The sequence below is a fragment of the Saccostrea echinata genome, unplaced genomic scaffold, assembly GCF_033153115.1.
Source record: "Saccostrea echinata isolate AGI-Se365-2 ecotype Australia unplaced genomic scaffold, CSIRO_AGI_Sech_v1 ptg000015l, whole genome shotgun sequence".
NCBI classification, from domain to species: domain Eukaryota; kingdom Metazoa; phylum Mollusca; class Bivalvia; order Ostreida; family Ostreidae; genus Saccostrea; species Saccostrea echinata.
The window spans coordinates 1549976-1570343 of NW_026889764.1; the positions used below are offsets into that span (position 1 = coordinate 1549976).

Genomic DNA, 20368 nt, shown 5'->3' on the forward strand with positions numbered 1-20368 from the left:
ACTACATAATCAATAGAGCCCCGCCCTAACACTAGAACCCCTGACCCAGGGGCCATGAAATTCACAATTTTGGAAGAGGCAGCCATGTTCAGTATAACTATATACTTAGTTACTCTATGTCATACCCAGGAGCAGAGGAGAAGATTTTCAAAGATTTAATGCATTTTCACTATATAATCAATAGAGCCCCACCCTAACACCAGACCCCTGACCCAGGGGCCATGAAATTCACAATTTTGGAAGAGACACTCTTGCTTATCATAACTATGTACTTAGTTAGTTATCTAATACCCAGGAGCAGAGAAGAAGATTTTCAAAGAATTAATGTATTTTCACTATATAATCAATAGAGCCCCGCCCTAACACCAGAACCCCTGACCCAGGGGCCATGAAATTCACAATTTTGGAAGAGGCAGTCTTGCTCTACATAACTATGTAGTTAGTTTATCTAATACCCAGGAGCAGAGAAGAAGATTTTCAAAGAAATAATGCACTTTCACTATATGTTCTGTATAGCCCCACCCTAGCACCAGAACCCCTGACCCTGGGGCCATGAATTTCACAATATTGGTAGAGGGCTCAATGCTTATTACAATCATGCCAGCAGTTTGACTGCTTGATGTCCAGGAGTAAAGAAGAAGATTTTTAAAGATTGCATCAATTTTGGTGGTTTTAGCCCCACCCCTCAGGCCCCAGGTGGACAGGGACCATGAAATTCACAATTTTTGTCCCCCTTCACCCATAGATGTTATATGCCAAAATTGGTTGAAATTGGTTGAGCGGTTTCAGAGAAGAAGCTGAAAATGTTTAAATGTTAACGCACGACGGACGACGACGGACAAAAACGGATAGCAATAGGTCACCTGAGTGACCCAGGTGACTTAAAAATCCCCATCTACTCGCAAACATAATTTTTTTTTTTTTTTTGTTTTCTTTTCCTTTCTTTTTTTTTTTTTTGAATATTATTAAACCGATTGATAACTTTCCTTGATTTTCTAAAAATTACCTTTGTACAGAAAAAAAGAAAAGTGTATGTGTGTCGAAATTCAATAGTTTTTAGCTATGGAAACTGACAAATGAATCCAAAATGTCAGTAGGAAATATTTTGAAAATCCTTGAAAGGTTTTATAATTAAAATATGCAATGACTTAACAGTAGACAAGAAACATTTCCGTAGAAAGGAAAAGAAAAAGAAAAACCATCTCAATTTAAAAAAAAATGGTATTGAGTATTAATTGACGCCTTATTTGAAGAAAGTAAATTAATTTTTTTTCCATTCTTTTGATCTTGCATTGTCGTTGCAATATAAACTCAAAATTTCTGTTTTTTAACAGATTTCAAGTAAGACTTGTAGGTTAGCCAGAAAAAATACCACTGTATATACATAAGAGTAATTTATTCATTTAACTCTTTTTACAACAAATATCAGCTGAACAAACAGACGACATAGTAGAAATCAAGCTGAAGAAATGGCACTGTTGCACAAAATGGTAGTGTTAGACAATATAATTCTATATCAGTGACTAAAACATTCTACTTCTTTCTAACAAATTCAGCTAGAAACACAAAGAACAATTAATCTGAAATATATTTAAAGAAAAAAAAATCCACTGGATCATAAAATTTGAATATTCAGACACATGTATAGCATGTGCAAATACATTCATAATTCGACATTTCAAAGAAAATCTACCATTAGGTCTGATATTCGAAATCTAAGTAAATTAGAATGTCAAAAAGGTGAAATATTAAATCTTAATAACAAGAAATATCATTAACGTGAGTCGCAAAAAGATTTCTGATTTAATTCTCGAAATCGTAATTTTGACAGAAAGTGACCTTTTCGACACTATTCAGGCATATATTCCTTTGCGTAATTGGTAAAAGTTCTACAAATCATGTCAGTTTGCAAAGTTCATTTATCTGTTAAATATACATAAAAAATTGTTTCCGCTAAAAATCCAGAAATTATTAAATATGAAATTTTCTACTGCAAGAAACGTATAATAAATATTTAAATAACTGTTATGGTTCATGGAATGAACATTTGTTTAATCGATTTATCTATCATTAACATATATTATTCTGATTTTAAATCAAGTATTACATATATAGATAACATCAGCTTTTTTTTCTTTTAAAAGCAGATGGGAATAATTAAATAAAAAGTGGTATGCGATTAAAATATGTCATTAAAGAAATATATTCAAAAAAGAAATATACTCAATCATGCTCAAATAATTTACTGTTTAAACTTCAACTTTAAAGCAAACAATATTAATCAAAAAAACATCTCAATCTCAGCAAAAAAATTACACCCCCCTCTAATATTCAGAATAGTTTACTCATGTTAAAAATTATGAGTAGCTTTGTATATAAATACAATTCTGTACATGTTGAATTTAAATCCCGATAGGATGACCTTTTTTACTAGAATTTAAATGTGGATAGGAATACCTGTCACCCCAACATTCTGAGTTGCACTTCCAGACGTGGAGAAAGACGAATCAAATGGACTAGATGTGAAGCTGGATCGCCTTCGCTTAATTATATCCATCACACTTTTATAAGTGGCAGGATCTACAATTTCGTTCCGTTGATTGTGGACTATATGTCCATTTCCGTCGGTGTGAACATGGAAGGAACTTGTGGGTAGGGACACTTCTTTAAACTGGACTGATCCACTGCTAAATTTGCGGTCTAAAGACCTGCCAATCCCACTGTTTGCTCCAACTTGAGTTACTCTCCTGACGGTGAAGATAGATGAGTCAACAGGTAAAGATACAGAACCTGATTCCATAGCTTTCCTACGGTTGATGATATCCATCACTTTCTTGTAAGTGACTTCATTAACATTTTCGTGTCGTTGGTTGTGGACTATATGCTGTCCTCCATCACTGTGTACATGGAAGTGCCCTGTAGGTAATGACACTTCAGCCACATTAATTGTGTGTTCACCGTGAGCATGACCATGGTCAAAGTGAACTTTTTCACCCCCAGTTTTAATCATTTTCCCGCTTACAGATCCAAAAAGAGGCTGGCCTTCCACATATGTAGTATGTGTCCCATGGCCATAATTTGAATTAGCATGCCCACCATGTACTCCAATATCATTTATAGACATACCGGTAGATCCAGTAAGACGGGACGATATTCCATTACCCTCAGCAGTGTTGTTGGTCTGGCCTCCAAATCCAATGCTGACAGAACCATCTGTACCTGTGTTAAACACTCTTCTCTGCATACCAGGAACATTCCAAGTTCTCGTAAATGTACTTTTTCGAACGCCTGGTGACGAATGACGAACGTTAATAAAATTGTTTCTTTGATCTCCAACGTCAATGGTGACAGAACCACCCTGCCCCGTGTTTAACACTCTTGTCATATTTCCTGGAATATCAATAGTCCTAGTGAGAGTTCTTTTCTTAACGACTGCTGATGGCTGGCGAAAGTTTACATATACCCTCTGCATCTCTTTGGAGCCACCAGGTTGGTGTCTGTATATCTTGATAAAGCCACCAGCTGGATTTTCAACTTGTTTTGCATTATCTTTGAGATATTGATAGGCTGAAGCCCCGTCTGCTTCTCTTATTTTACTGGTTATTGCTAAAAATATCTTAGATGGTTTCTTCTTCAATGCAGTACCATTTAATGTTATTACTCTAGGCTCATTTATGAAAGCCTGTGGGTCTCTGTTTAATGTGTACCTCGAAGCCGTAGAACCCATTTGCTGTTCTATTCTCCCAGCAATGTCTATGGCTCCATCAGGAATAGCAATATGAGTTCCTTTTGATTTAGTAGAATCGGACCACGATTTCACTACGTAAGGTTCCTTAACATAATTACCCACAGCAATCCCTTGAACTTGTTGTTTATTATCTTTCGCAAGTTTACCTTTCCCTTTGAGGGATAAATCCACAAACCCACTGGAATCAGTAATTGTAGAGGAACCTTGCAGAGAAGATAGAGACTGAGCAGAACTACCTTGAGATATTCTGGAAGTTTTGTAATCGGCATTCGCCGTAGGATTCTGCCAAGATGAATCGGTTTGAACTAGGCTTCCACTGCTACTTTTTATAATCATATTTTCCCCTGGTTGACTAGCTTCTACCACTTTGCTTTTCAAGGACATATCTACATAACCACCAGCCGATACACTATTATCAACATATGTAGCTGATGATTCAATAGGAATGCCCTGACTAGCCAGTGATGTTTTGAATTCAGGATTTGGGGACGGATTCTGCCAAGATATATCTGTTTGAACTGGGACTCCAGTGCTACTTTCTATTAAGGTGTTTCTTCCTTGTTGTTGTGCTTCCACTACCTTGCTTTTAAGGGGCATATCTATATACCCACCTGGCGAAACACTGTTATCCACATATGTGGCTGATGAGTCAACAGAAATACCTTGATTTGGCTGGAATGTAGTGAATTCTGGATCTATGGAAGGACTCTGCCAAGATACATCTGTTTGACCTTGGACACCACCATTACTTTCTACAAAGACGTTTTCACCTGGTTGACCTTTTTCTACTGCCTTGCCATTAAGAGACAGATCGACATATCCACCAGAAGAAGCAGGGATATCAACAAGGTTAGCGGTTGATCTGACTGCAGGTTCTAAATTTTGGGAAATTGTATCAACTATTATTGAGTCAACATTGTTTCCGGTGCTTTCTGAGATGGTTGATTCCACAGCTGAAGGGACCCCCTGTACTATTGTTCCAGTATCTTGGAATTTCAAATTTGTTCCTTGAGGTTCTTGTTGATTTGGTATATATTGGTTTGCATTTCGAGTGTTACTTTCTACTATGCTTCCTCCTGGTACTGAAGGTTTCATATAGTTAGTAAGCGAAGGTTCAACAGGGATAGACGTTAAAACGGAGGTACTTTCCATACCAGGGGTCTGCTCAGATTTAATAAATGTAGGATCTGGAGAGGTTGGAATGTAATTTACTTGTTCACTGTAAATTGTCTCAACTGGACCATAATTTGTATCAACGGAGAGTCCTACATTTCCAGTCTGTACAGCAATATCTTGAATCTTCTCAGAAAATTTGGAACCGGTAGCCAAAGAGGAATCTGTCCAAGACGAATCTGGCGTACCAGGAATGCCTTGACCTGTCTTGGAGATGCTATTACTACTTTTCACAAAGATGCCAGTGCCTTGGTCGCTACTTTCGACTGCTTTTCCATTGAGAGATAGATCAACATATCCACCAGACGATTTAGAGCTATCTGCATAACTAGATGTTGAGTCAACAGTTGGTTCTTGGTTTTGAGAAGTTTTATCAGTCACGACAGTGTTGATATTGCCTCCAGTGCTATCAGATACTGGAGATACTGCAACGGATGTTGAAAATAACGAAGTTGCCCCAGTGTCAAATATATTTTCTGAATGGCTAGAAATACCTTTACCACTTTCAGAACCAATGCCCCTTCCCGTAGTAATTAATTCTCCAATACCCCTATTGGAGGAACCTGTAATTAAGCCCGCATCATAGGCATTTTCTGGTTGTTTGGCAATACTTTGGCTACTTGCAAAATTTTTTGAATCAGTAACTGTGGAAGAACCTTGCCAGGAAGAATCCGGCTGTATTGCGGTTTTTGAAGTTGTATCAGAATATGAGGAAGGATTCTGCCAAGAGGAATCGGATTGAATTGGAATACCGTCACCTTTTTTCACAAACCTGTCTTTTGTATCAAGCGAAGTCCATTCAGATGTTGAACTGCTAATGCTCCCTGGAATATTTATATACGATTTGTCAATGTTATCTCTCCTAATATCATTTATTGTTGTCTCGGCCATTTTCATGCCTGATTCTACCTGTTCTGTGTCCTTTGAAACATTGCTCGAGTCGTCTGAATTACCACTGTCTCCATCACCTGAATCAGAACGTGTTCCGTCTCCTGCTATATCACCCATACCTCCACATTTGTTACAGTCTTGTTTATCCCCTGAGTCACTCTCTATTTTATCTCCTCCGGAATCACTTCCACCTCTATCATCTGAATTGGAACTATCTTCTCTCTCAGAATTTCCACCTTTACGTCCACATCTATTGCAATTTCCTTTCTCTCCTGAGTTTGAGCTCCTTCTCTGTCCGGAATAACTATCACCTCCATCAGATGAATCGGATTCTGTCAAATCTTCAGTTGTTTCACGCTTACCTCCACAATTATTGCAGCTTTGTCTATCACCAGAATCATTGCTCTCATCGTCTGAATTACCCTCGCGTCTATCGTCTGAATTAGAGCGTGTTCCGTCTCCTGCTATATCACCCATACCTCCACATTTGTTACAGTCTTGTTCATCCCCTGAGTCACTGTCGGTTTTATCTCCTCCGGAATCACTTCCACCCCTATCATCTGAATTGGAACTTGTTTCTCTATCAGAATTTCCACCTTTACGTCCACATTTGTTGCAATTTCCTTTCTCTCTTGATTTAGCTCCTGTTTCTTGACTCCTACTTCCGTCTTTTGAATCAGATTCTGTTTCATCCCTAGCCGAATCACTATTACCTCCACATGTACTGCAGCTTTGAACATCCCCTGATTCACTGCTCGTCTTATCAGGTTTATCATCGCTGCTTAAGTCTCCTGGATTGTAACTCATTTCTCCACTAGCAGAATCGCCTTTACTACCACAATTTTTACAGTTTTGTTCACTGCCTGTTCCTGCTTCATCGCCCGAATCGGAATCGGCTCCATCTGTTTTACCCCCACCAGAGTCAATTTCTGCATTTTCCCCCAAACCTATGAATTCACCTTCATAATCTAACTTCTGATTTAAAGCTTCCATAGTTTGATCATAATTATTGTAATAAATAGCATCACTATTTTCATTTCCATCTCCTGGATTAGAAGCCTTGGTTGCGTAATCGTCATCTAACAACATCTGATTGGGACTTATATAATGCTCTCCTTCAGCAATTCCAAATGTGCCGTCAGAAGTGTCTGTGTCGCCCTCTTTGATGTCCCCTGTGTAATCTAAGTTTTGGTCAAAGGCATCTGTAGTTTGATCGTAATTTTCGTCCTGGCCAACCACATTTTGATATGTGGCATCAATATCCGATGTGTCAGTATGACCTTCTTTTGAATCAGTATTAGTATTTGAATCTCCTTGATTTATGCCTGTGTTGTGTGCGGGTTCATTGTAGCTTTTTTCAGAATCCTTATCAGTTTTTTGACTGGTATTCTCATCGTAATTTAAGGTGTCATCACTGGTATGATCGTCAGTTTGGTGACTTGTTTCATCATCGTCCTCTATTTCACGTTTTCTAATACTATGGACATGGAGACTACGACTTTCAATGTTTTCGAAATTTTGCGATTCTAATTCCAGATGGAGTTCAGATCGTCCACCATTGACTGCAAAATTAAAAATTAGATATACACTAAAAGAATTCACAGCCATTTTCGTAAGTTTTGTTTTAAATCGCATGCTTTGCTTATTACAAATTAAACGAAAAAGCGTTTACAGAATAGATTACAATGGCAGCGTTCGCATATTTGAGAAACAGCTTATTTCTTCACTAAAAAGTCACCATTTTTTTATTTAAGGAGGAAGAAAATGACACATCCAGTCGTAAACATGGCTTAAGGACCCAGTTTGAAAGGACCTCTTGACTATTATATTAACACTTGCAGGATATTGTCTGTATGTTTTATTGATATTTTGACCATACTCACAGGTAGTAACAAGGAAAAGAATGACAGCGGCCTTAAAAGACTCCATCAGGAAAACAAAAGATTCTATAAATTAAAAAAAAGCTAGTAAAGTAAAGGGAAATAAGAATTGCTGAACTACATCAGTTAATATTGGAAGGTAGCAACTACTTATATATGTGATCTTGAGTTAAAGTTAAAAAGATGTATATACATCATCAAAAATTTAAAGAATAATTATGACATTCAGAGTATGTCCTTTGGTGCCTTTCACTATAACGGGAAAAAGTTCCTGAGACCTATTTCCAGGTCCCTTCTTAAACAGAAAAACGGATGTTATCAGTGCTTCTACTGATATTACATACATGAAATAAACCCCTTTTTATACATTTCATATCAATGTACCTCTTGATATTAGACCCATCCACACACACACAATGTTATAGATAAAAAAAAATAAATAAGTAAATAAATTAAAACTAGAGTAAAGTACTTGTATAGATATTTTGGGTAAAGGTTTAATTTAAAGAAAAATATTATATATATATATATATATATATATATATATATATATATATATATATATATATATATATATATATATATATATATATATATATATATATATATATATTAGGGATGTCAACGAATAGTCGACTATTCGACTATCAGTCGAATGGACCGACGATCGAATAACGAAACGATATTCGAATAAATAAATTCAATAAAAGAGTGATCAAGAGATGGAATTCTCATGCTAAAATTGAGAAACTGTCTTTCCTCAGACACAGTTTATAAGATAATTTTCCTCATTAAAAACTGTTGACTTTACCTGTAGAATGTACAGTAATTAGAAATGCTTCACTTCCGCGAGAATTATTTGCCAATTAATGTGTTGTTTTGTAATAAAATTATCTCGCTATACTGCGCTTTCTTTGTAATATTATTAACTGGATTTGATCTCATAACATGTACCCATTGTAGCCGTGACATGTTTGGACACTACGATAATTATTATAAAATTAATATTCTTTTACATATTTCAAAGACATTCTGATAGTTGGTACAAAAAGTAAATTCAAATATTTAACATTATCAAAGACACCGTGTGTGCCCCCCCCCCCATCATTTAAATAAGCCTTAATGAAATATATCGTACTGTCATTCTTTTATGCTTCCTTGAAAAAAAAAACCGACTTTACAGACCGATTTATGAACATGATTACCGAAGAAATCATACATTTTGGAGAAAACATTTGTGTAACATTTGATATTACTTTTTAATAAATTTAAGAAAAGAGGATTTGGGGTTAAATATGTCATGTACCAGTTAAGTTTGAAATAAAATTTTAGTTTCCGAAAAAGTTTCGAATATATTCGACTATCGTTCGAATAATGCAATCGAATATTCGACTAAAGAAAATAAATACTTTGACATCCCTAATATATATATATATATATATATATATATATATATATGTCTCTCTCTCTCTCTCTCTCTCTCTCTCTCTATATATATATATATATATATATTGAACTGTAATATGTATACAGGTAAGCTCATCATCAATCACATTTCGCGACAGGTATGATCAAAATTAAGGACAAATCGTTCCTAATCTACCTTCCACACCGCGACAGACGATTTTTCATTTAATGATTATTAGAAAAACGAACTATTTTATATATAAGAGGTAGAATCATACATTTTTATTAGTAACTGCAATTAGTTATTATCAATTATTACTTTTTATGTAAAAAAAAAAACCCATAATATTTATGAATGTTTACAATAATATAAAAATAATTTGGTTTTCTTTTTAGATTCCGGGAAATTATATATTTTTAAAAACACATATAAATCAAATCAATTTTCATACATGATAAACCACTTCCATGTAAAAATCAACAATATTATATTAAAATAGAAAAGAAATAAAAGACATAAAAAAATAAATAAAACAAAAAAAATAAGAAATACGTCATGATTTAATAAAGCACTAAATTACACACATTTTATTTTCAATATTTAATTTTTTTTGAAAAAAAAAAAGAGAAGATATTTATATAGAATACCTTGACTGGTGCCTCAAAACCGAGATTGTAATCCTGTAAGTAAGTGTCAAGAGAGAAAATGATTTCACAAACATTTCACAATCAGCATTAAATAAGCTGTTCATAGATCACTACCACTAGATACATCATTGTAATATATTGCTTATTAAAATGCATAGTCTATTTAAAGTATGACACCAGAAAAATACTTTTTATTTAACTAAAAATGTATTTTTCACTCCCTTTTGTGAAATGCATGCATAACAATCAATAAGGAATAACAATTAAATTAAAGTTACATCTAATTAAGTAAATGTCTAATTTGAAAAAAAAGGTCACTTTTTCACTGTTTTATATATTCATCTAATCTCCGAAAACACGAAAAATGTCGACTTGTGGTTACCTCCCAACATAAATTAAGATTGTATAACAATAATGTGTTAATATAATGTGGAATTATTTTATATGCATTTTCATTTGTAAGTGCACTTATTAAGAAAACAGCTTATTAACAGAAAGTATTCGGACATCTTCAAAAAGCTGCGTTTTATCGATTTCCACTACAATTTGGTCATGCATATTAAAAAGTGTTTTACTTATGTATTGAATACGTCCAATTTTACCATGGTTAATTAAATTTAAAAAAATAATATTTATTTTCTAGCGTAGAAGTAAATAGTTTAAGAACTAAATGTATTCTTTTGTGGCCAATATAGGTTTTAATTAGATCTCGACATAATTTTGCTATGCCAACGAATGGTGTTGCCATGGTTACAAAGACATATATTTCTGTAAATTTAATGACAGAGAAATTTTTCAATGAAATTTTAAAGGATTGTAATTATACCTTGGTATGGGATGCGTGCCTCCACTAAAACATCGATGATAGAAAGTTTAAAACAGTTCCAAACTACAAACAATCGTTATCTTTATTGTTATATTGAAAATATCTCTCGGCACAATATAATATCTAGCCCTTTGACTGTTTAATAGATGGAAACAAAATAAAGAAACGGATTCCAGTTTGATAGTCATAGTCTGTAATTATCATTCTCATTAATTAAACGGTCTTGTTCACAAAAGGTTTGACCGTTACGAACATTGCGTAAGTGATTTTAATCAACTATGCAATAATAATCACTCTTGAATATTCACAATAGTTGACAGTTATTCTTTTGTAGTAATTACTGTCATGATTAAAGTTCGTTAATCTAAAGCTTACGTAACAGATATAACATCCGATATGTCGGGCGTTGTTTTCCCAGATTCTGCTAAACTTCAAATTTGAAATTAAATCTGACTGAAGAAAGAAGATGGACGAACAAGACGAGCGAAATGCCTATAGTGTACCAAACCCTAAGGTGAAAAATTGAATCTCAATTATAACAAAATTTTCATTTAATATAAAAGTATACTTTATGTAAAATCTCCACAATTTGCAAAAAATTCACAAAGATTGAAATTATTTGCCCATGAAATAGCATATACACAATAAAGAGGACAAAAAGGATCATTTCTCATACAAAAAGAGTGATTATTATTCCATAGATACACAGAATTTTGTATCCTATTGTAGTCTACCCGCGTAGTGTAGTAAATACTATTGAAATCAGACTAAACTATAGTAGAAATAGCATTGAAAATTGTTTACAATCAAACAGGAAGCTGGATAGCTTGACGGATGGACAATGGACACCTTATTATAAGCTTTTCTGGTCTCTGAAAAGTAGAGATAAAAAAGGAACTTGGTAATGGGTGAATTAAAAAAAATGACCACCAAACTGAATTTTTTTTTGGCAAAATTCAACTACATATAACATATTTTTCACTTGTATCATCATATTGCACATGCATTCTAGTTTAAAATCCTGAAGTGGCAATAGAATAGACAATTGGATTAAAAAGTTTCAGAATTTTTATCAGTAAAATTTCTTTTGAAAAAAGAAAATATCATTACACCTTAAAAGACTTTCTAAAATACATAATCACAAGAAATTATAGTTTTTTATCCTTAAAAATGGTATAAATGATTAAATCTTGACCTTGAATGAGTATCTTCTCTTGTACATGTGACAAAAAATTGGCTTTTTGATTGTTATTTTACATTATTTTTTCAATTCTGGTTTGAAAAGTTTTAATATGAAAAAAATATGAAGCAATAAAATTCCCCAAAATTCACTTTTTTGTCCGTTCAAGTCAGTTCTTTAAATCTAAGCCAAAAAAGAATTGTTATATATACGAGTTCTCTTACAAAAAATACTAGATTTTGAAGTGACCCTATGTTACATTGTTGTGTTGCACTCCTGACATCTGATATGTATTTTATTTAACATTGTTTTAAAAATTATAACACACAATAACCCATTCTTACTTTGTAAATCAATTTGTCGTGTTGATTTTTTTCATCGTTTACAGCAGGTTTTTCATATTTTGAAGACCTTAAAACATGATTATTTGCAAAGTGTAATATAAATAAATTTTATTTAAAATATATGTGAAATGATGAAAACTATTCCCTGAATTGACTGTAAAATTTCTGTAATTTGTTGATAGACATAGTGTTTTGAACATCAAATAGTATCAAGCATTTTTTTTCAAATTATTTTTTAGTAAAGATAGTTAAAAAGCATTGGTAATTATAAAGCAGTTTTGTTGCACTCCTGACTGCAGTAAAATTGAAAATTAAAACCATAGAACACAAAAATTCATAAAGTGTTGGTAACATCAAGTGATAATGAAATTGTGCAATATTTATAGTCCAATACTTCATAATTAAAACAGATGAAAGTATTTAAAATTCGCATTTTATCTGGAATTATACCCTATTTTATACCAAAAAACTAGCTTAAATATATATTTAAAAGATAAAATATATTTTGAAGCATATTTTCCTTTAGAGAACAAACACAGTAACCCACCAGAAAAATTCTACTCATCACTTTTTCTTTATTTTTATTCTTATTGGATGATTTATAATTCCAACATATTTGTTGCACTCATGACCAAAAGCATTGGGTCTTTAAAGTAGAATTGTGAAGTGAAAATTACATAAGAACTTGTTCTGTTGTTTCAGTGAAGTTGAGGAGGAATTACTTGAATTTAATGACAATGTGTTAGTGTGTTTATTTTTAACGTTCATTAAAAAAATCATAAAAAGATAAAAACACATCTGAATTGATAAAATTGAAAAAGGAAGGATTTTTATTAATAAAACTATCAATAATTTAGCATTAAAATATACAAAAAGATCATTATCAATTAATGAATACTTCTAAGCTTGAATAGAAGTCTTTTCAACACACAACTTGAATCTTTAAAAAAATTTGTTGCACTCCTGACCATAGAAATATGGATCAGAAGCACAGACAGATCCTGTAATTGATAAATCTATTTGGTAAAAATGTTCTTTGTGTCTTTATTTTCCAAAATAAAAATCAGAAAATCATATAATGATAATAGTTTTTTCATGCTTGGGAGCCAAACATCAAATGTTGCACTCCTGACATTTTTGGGTATGCACATATACTTGACTCTCATTAATGCTGCTTGTGATTTAAATAACATTTTTATGTTTTAAAATGTATATCAGTTATTAGTTTACACTTCCAAAATTCTATTTTGTCTTAATTTTCTATCAGAATTTTACAATTGATGTTTTATTGGCAACACTACATTTTTTCTGTTGCACTCCTGACAAGGTATAACATTTTTTTAAACATCAGCCATGACCACAACTTGATTAAACAGAAGTTATGACAGTCCACATTTAAAGCTCAATACTTTGAATATTATCAGGAACGTCTTTATTTTTAACATGAAGCATTGTTTTTTATTTCACAGATCTCTAAAAAATATTGAAATTTCAAAATGTCACAAAAAAGTGTTGCACTCCTGACAATTTTAGCATCATTTTTGGGTATAACTTTTTTGTTAATTGAGATATCAACGAGATATTTGGCAGGTATTTAGACACTATATAAAGACATATGCTGAGACATAGAAATCTATTTTCATTGCCTGTATTTTTAGTGTGGGTTGATAAATATGCGTTTGGCCATTTTTTTAAATTCACCCTAATAAGCTTGATGTCAAGCTCATATTCTTCAAATCCGGAGTCTGATTACAACTACTTCATCTTTGGATATTTTACTAGAGATTGATGGCACGTTAAGAAATAAACTTTATGAAAAAGTAAACTTTATGATAAACTTGATGACTTCAACTGTTTTTTCGTCAAATATGTAGCAATATACGATTTTCACCTGCATATGGGGTTTATGCAGAACATGTTCTTCGTACGAGCAATTTCTTCAACGAGACACGCTATTGACAAACAATTGATGATACAAGGGTATCTACAATCGTGTTTGACGTCAACATTTCGCAAATTCTTTGAAAACAATGACTTTTTTGCAGATACAATCAGTCGTTAGGTCATATGTTGACTGACGTTTTTCATACAAATTGTTTGGCCATTATTTACACACTGAATTGACTACGGATTTTTCCGTTTACCCCATCATGACAAGTAGCATACGGCGAGTCGACAGGGGATGCTTCCTCCTCCACGGCACCTCTAGTGTTTTAGATGTCCGTGTTTGCTCTGCTCACAATTTGTATAGCTTCAATGTACTAACTGTTCGTCATCTTCATATTTCATCACACTATGTGCAACCTTGTTGATCTAAGTATGCAAATTTATTGTTCTTATCCTAATAAATATTGCAAAAGGTTTAAAGTGCATATAGATAAGGAAATGACATTTAAACTAGTCTTTACATTTCTGTACAACTTGGAAATCAAAAATAGGTTACATGAGTTTAGAAAATACTAAATCCTTAAGAGACATTTACATGCATGCAGGTAATTAAGAATGTCACTGTTATAAGTTGTAGATCAATCGCACGGCGTTAATTCGTTTGTTTAGAAATACATCATGAATATTAATTGGCATGATATTGTGATTGATCGAGGACTTGGGAAGAAACAATGTGTCAAGGCGTTCCGTTACACAACAATTGTGAAAAAGATCTCCGGGACGAAAACTTGTCCTTGATTTTTGCAAATATTTTATACTTAATAGATCAGTCAAGTGTTGATACTGTCATGTTTTATAGTTCATGCTTACAGAGGCATGGGTTCTGAGAATTAATAATTAAATCAAATATCTGTTGACTTCATACAGTAAAGACCAAACATTGCCTGTGTCTTCAAAACTTTCTATTCAAAAAGCTGCATCTAGTGTAACGAAAATATGCTGTGGCTAAATATTTGTATCACACCTGGCATAAATGATTACTTTTCCTATTCTCTGCAGCATTTCGTTATAATAATACGTATGCTGGCTCTGTACCTTTTGACAGTCAACAAAACAACAGAAAGTCTTTGTATAAAAGAAACATATACTAAAAGGAAAAAGAAACGCAGGGTAAACTTCTGAGGATATTTAATATGATTTATTCGAAAGTTTCCCTAATTTTTTTTTAATTTTTAGACATCCTTATTCAATAAGTTGACAGAATTTAAGGACGCCTCCTTACCCTCCTGTCCAGTTCGTCCCACAGAAGATCGATTGGAGACAAATCTGGACTGTATGGAGGCCAGTCAAGTGGTTGAATGTTACTGTTTGAAAGAAAGTCTTGATAAACTCTGGCTACATGAGGCCTGGCGTTATCATGCTGGAAAATTAAGCTATGCTGTTGCACAAATGGAACAGCAACTGGGCGGAGGATTTCATCCCTATATCTATACGGCAGTTAAATTCCCAGCTACCACAATCAAAGGTGACTTTACCCCGTGATATATCCCATCCCAGACAATAACTGAGCCACCCCCAAACCTATCCCTCTCAAGAACGCAAGCATCGGCAAAGCGTTCCCCACGACGCCGGTATACACGACGTCGGCAGTCCGCGCGAAAAAGAGTGAACCGGGACTCATCTGAGAAAAAGATCCGTCTCCATTGCCACATAGAAAATTGCCCAGGACCATGGGCGGCCACCCAGGCCATACGACGGGCTTGACGAACGGGAGTTAAGGAAATACCAACTTGAAGGTAAGGTCGTCGAGCTTGCAAACCAAACTCGCGCAGTCGGTTTCTTACCGTTTTAGTGTGAATTTGGCGGTTATGATTGCCAACCGTTTATCTAGCGGTTCCAGCGGCAGTTATGTGGCGATTTCGCAAGTAGGCAAGACGAATAATTCCTCGTCACGGTCTATCGGCAACCCTCCCAGTTTCTCTTAAACGACGGACAAGACGTTCTATGGTAGAAACATTTAACCCAAACTGCAGGGCAACCTGTTGTTGCCTTTGCATTAGCAGTGCAATGGCCTGACCCCTCTGAACTTCAGTCAATCCCACCATGACTACAAAACAACAAAATTTACTACAAATACAGAAAACCGATGCGTAAATCTCTAGAGTCTCAATTGGTATGATAAAATGTGTTGACGAAGCCGTCATCAATATTCTGCACGTGATTTTCGCATTTTACCATTTTGCCTAAGCGGCGTCATGCTTTTCACGGTTGAATAATTTTTGACACCGATTTCAGTGCACACTGACAAGAAGACCCCTTTGACCAGTTTTTACAATTTTCGGTCATGTAGTTTGATAATTATCACATATAATGCTACGCTGGGTTTCTTTTCCTTTCAGTATATATTAATTTATTGTGTAAAAGTACATAAAACAAACGCGATATTTGGAATTTTCTGGTTTCGTGGGGAAGGTGTAAAAATAGAAGGTGCACCACTCTGTAAACGAAGGTGCAAAAATATGCAAATGAAGGAGCGTAGCAGATGATTATAAATAAACTGGAACACATATTTTCACTTGAAATATAGTATCTACACTCCGTAGTAATGTGTAAATATTCATATTAAGCTAAAATAATAATCACTCGTTATTCCAATGGATGGCACAAGGTATATCTCTACATATCTCTACAGGCCCATGTAAATTCATAACAATAGTTCCCCTATTCCGGAATAATGCTACTAAAAACAAATTTAACCCAATTATGCTTTTTTCTTGTATTATGAATGAATTTGAGATAGTTTTATAATCATGTTTTGGTTAAACATTACGTTAATGCATTGATACTTAATATTGAATTTTTAAAATTATTCAATACAGAGTTTACAATGCTTAAAACTTTACCTTTTAAAATGAGAATGTTGTTGAGTGACACAATATAGACATTTATCAATTTATTCTAAAAGTTAACTTTTTTGCAAATCTTGGAATTATATATTTAATGAATTGTTTTATATCTGGATTAAAAGTAAGACTGATGGCCGTAAAAATAAGCTGCTTTTTATTTTTTCAGTGGTTAAACTTAATTAAAATAATGGAAAGGTTTTCATTTTTACTTCATTAGATAAAGTGCTTGACATATAATTTGTGATCTTTAGCAACATCATCAGCTTGCAAAACCTTTCCAACGGAGGCATATAGACGTATCTCTTTTAGAACTCCACCACTGGACCTAAAGCGAACAAACAAATTGCGCCAAGTCTGGAACTTCAATATATAATTCACATTTATTGAATTTCATGTCCCTTTTTGAATAATTTAGATCTCTAAAACGAGATAAGTTATTGACAAACAAGTTGATGAAACAAGTATATAAACAGTCTTGTCTAAAGTCATGATTTTGTAAGTTCTATGGTCGATACAATGACCTTGTCAGCATTTAAATACAATACAAATACAATCTATAATTAAATCAAATGCTGACTGATGTTTTTCATGCTAATTTTTAGGCTATTATTTACACACTGAATTGTTTACAGATTCTTCCTATATTTCCCGAACATGACAAGGAGTACACGGCGGTTGTGACTGATAGGCAGGGAACTAGTTACAGGGCTTTCAAATGTCTAGCTGTTAATAAAATAAATTATGTAGTAATAATCTGCTATCACCTGCATATGGTGTTTACGTCTCGCAACTTATTCGATGCTCAAGAGCATGTTCAGAGTTCGATCAGTTTTTAAACCGAGGTCGGCTACGGCAGATAAGTTGATGTTACAGCGATTTTGATAACCTCGTTTAAAGTCAGTATACCTGATCTATACGTAGGGTTCACGGTGGATGTGACCAGTCGACAGGGGATGCTTACTTCTCCTAGGCACTTGATCCCACCCCTGGAATTTCGGGGGGGGGGGGGGGGGTCTGTGTTTTATGCCCTCTTCACAGATTTTATCTTTTGTAGATTTTTTTGAGATAGATCATTGTTCGTTATTTTCACTTTTTTCATCATTATGATTGGCAATAGGCTTCCATGGGCTGAAAAACAACAGCTTTTATTGATATGTATTTTACGGAGGTTGTTTAAACAGTGCACCTGAATAATGTTTTTCAAATAGGCCTTCTTTGTTCCTTGATGCAATCAAATTAGCCTAGTGGTAGGACGTTCGCTGCGTGAGGCCTAGGTTCGATTCTCGTTCGCCGCGTCGCGTCAAACCTAACATGTAAACATACGTAGTGACTGTTCCATCGACGAGCGCTCGGCACTTTGAAGTGAAAGTTGTGGGTCTTTCGAATAAGACCTTAAAAACTGAGGGTCCCTGTCACGGCAGGGGCGTTGGAACGATAAAGAACCCTCACTGCTCAATGGCCCTGAATTTCGAGTATATATAGAAATTAGTCTAAATTTAAAGTCCTTCACCGGTATATGTTGACGACTCTATATGAGTGAGAAATTCTCGAATGGGACGTAAAACAACATACAATCAATCAATCAATCTTTGTTTCATACATAGAAAATAGAAGTTACACTTGCAACCAAAAAAAATGAAATAAAAAAAAAAAATAATTAAAAAAAAAACCTGGAATTTTTCGACATGACCTTGAGTATATTGACTTGATGAAATGTAAGTGAATCAATATAAAACACAATAAATGAAAACTGAACAGTATTCTAACAGTATTCTAAAATTGATTAAACACATATACTAGTATGTCTTTATGAGAGGTTATTTTGTCATATGCAGACAACTATTGCAGATCCCAATGTCCTCACCTTAAGCGGGCATTAACGACTGCTTCTTTTTCTACTAGACGTGAACAGACTCTCATTTATAGCACAGATAGTGGTAAATTAATTGTTAGAACTTGCACATAAAGAGAATGATGACGTTCAGGCGCGTAGCCAGAGTGGGAGTGAAGTGTACGCAGAGAGTATGCCCTGATGCCCCCAGAAGTTGAAGGGCGAAGCCCTGGTGGGGGCTCAGGGGGCGAAGCCCCCGGAAGCTCCTGGGTTTTACCAAATATTTCAATCACTTTCTTGTAGGAAGTATGTGCTCTTTCGCTTTTCTTTAGAAATAAAAGACTTAGTAATATTGTTTTTAAGGGAAAATTTAACTTCCACGGAAACTTATTTTTACGTGTACTTGAAGCTGAATATTTTACCAATATATTGGTCTTAAGTATAATAAATGTTAGTAAACAAACAATTATTTTAAATCATATACTATTTGATCAAGCCATTTAGCGATATGATTAAAATTTAATTTTTCGAATATCCTTAAAAATTGTCAATCTGTTATAGAACATTTACAAACCAATGAATGAGTTACATGTATTTGGATTTGGTAATGATGTAATAATACATTTTAAAATTTGATTGTTTAGGCATGATACTGCAAATTTTATTCGAAGTAATATGACAAAAATAATTTGAAACAAAAATATTTGCTCGATGATATTGAAATTTTCTTTCTCTGAATAACTCTCTCTCACCTATATTGCTTTTTTTTTTGTTTTTCAAAATGATGTGTACGCACTTGCGAACAGGCAGCTACGCGCCTGACGTTTGAATCTGTGTGTCTTTGATTGATTGTGTCCACGCTACATTCCATCTGTCCTTTCTATATTTTGTGGTCTACTTGCAATGTTCTTGTCTATTTTTAACTTAACAGATACCTTTTAAAATACCAAGTGTCGAATTCGTTTTCATAAAAGTTGATTGAACACCCTTATTTAAGCTGTATTTAGAAGTGGTCCAATCTGTAGAACGTGTCTGCCCTTTTTCTACAAGAGAGACTTATGAAATGTGTAACTGCTCTGTCACCACACCTTATCTGTTTTCCTAGTGTTGAAGCTTCTAAGACAGATTACTTTAAATTTTATTTAAAAAAATATTTGATGCTTTGTAGTACTTAAACTTAATAAACAAAATATCTAAATAAATAAAATGTGTTTTAAAATTAAAATAAATAACTAAAACATTAAGAAAATAAACTAAATGAAAACACCTTTAAAAGACATGCAAAAACTGAGAAGCGATTATGATAAAATAAAAAGTATTATAATGATATTCATTCCAAATTTGTTTTGTTAAAATGGGCAACTTTCGGAAGAGTTTACCTTTAATGTTAATATGAGTAATAGTGATATTTGTTGAAAGATTTTCCTATACAAAAAAGATTATTATTTTCTTTAGAATAAAGGTATGTCAAATGAATTCCCTTGCTTCTCTTTAGTTGCAAAAATTGAAAATGATTTTGAAAATCTGAGGCAGGTGAAATATCTTATTTTGTCATTTTTCTGTTTCGCAAACATTCTTTTACAGTAAAATTAACATTTACATGATAAAGCACTATCTTTCAAATCATTTATTTCTTCATTTTAAATT

The 20368-nt window shown here is 33.7% G+C and overlaps 1 protein-coding gene across 1 annotated transcript; it reads right to left on the reverse strand.

Annotated features, from left to right (window-relative positions):
• Positions 1 to 1379: 1379 nt before the first annotated feature.
• Positions 1380 to 9766, reverse strand: LOC133187373 (uncharacterized). Its single transcript, XM_061322721.1, has 3 exons — positions 9748 to 9766; positions 7696 to 7758; positions 1380 to 7374 (listed from the first exon to the last, which is right to left on the reverse strand). Exons 2-3 carry the CDS (start codon positions 7739 to 7741, stop codon positions 2438 to 2440), a joined length of 4983 nt encoding a protein of 1660 aa, XP_061178705.1. The 5' UTR covers positions 7742 to 7758; positions 9748 to 9766; the 3' UTR covers positions 1380 to 2437.
• Positions 9767 to 20368: the final 10602 nt, after the last annotated feature.

What these genes read in the sequence shown, in the direction of transcription:
- LOC133187373 (XM_061322721.1), bottom strand. Translation starts at nt 7,741, where the DNA reads ATGGAGTCTTTTAAGGCCGCTGTCATTCTTTTCCTTGTTACTACCT. An exon ending in TCTTTTCCTTGTTACTACCT is followed by an intron (nt 7,375 to 7,695) that starts GTGAGTATGGTC and finishes TTAATTTTGCAG; the next exon opens with TCAATGGTGGACGATCTGAA.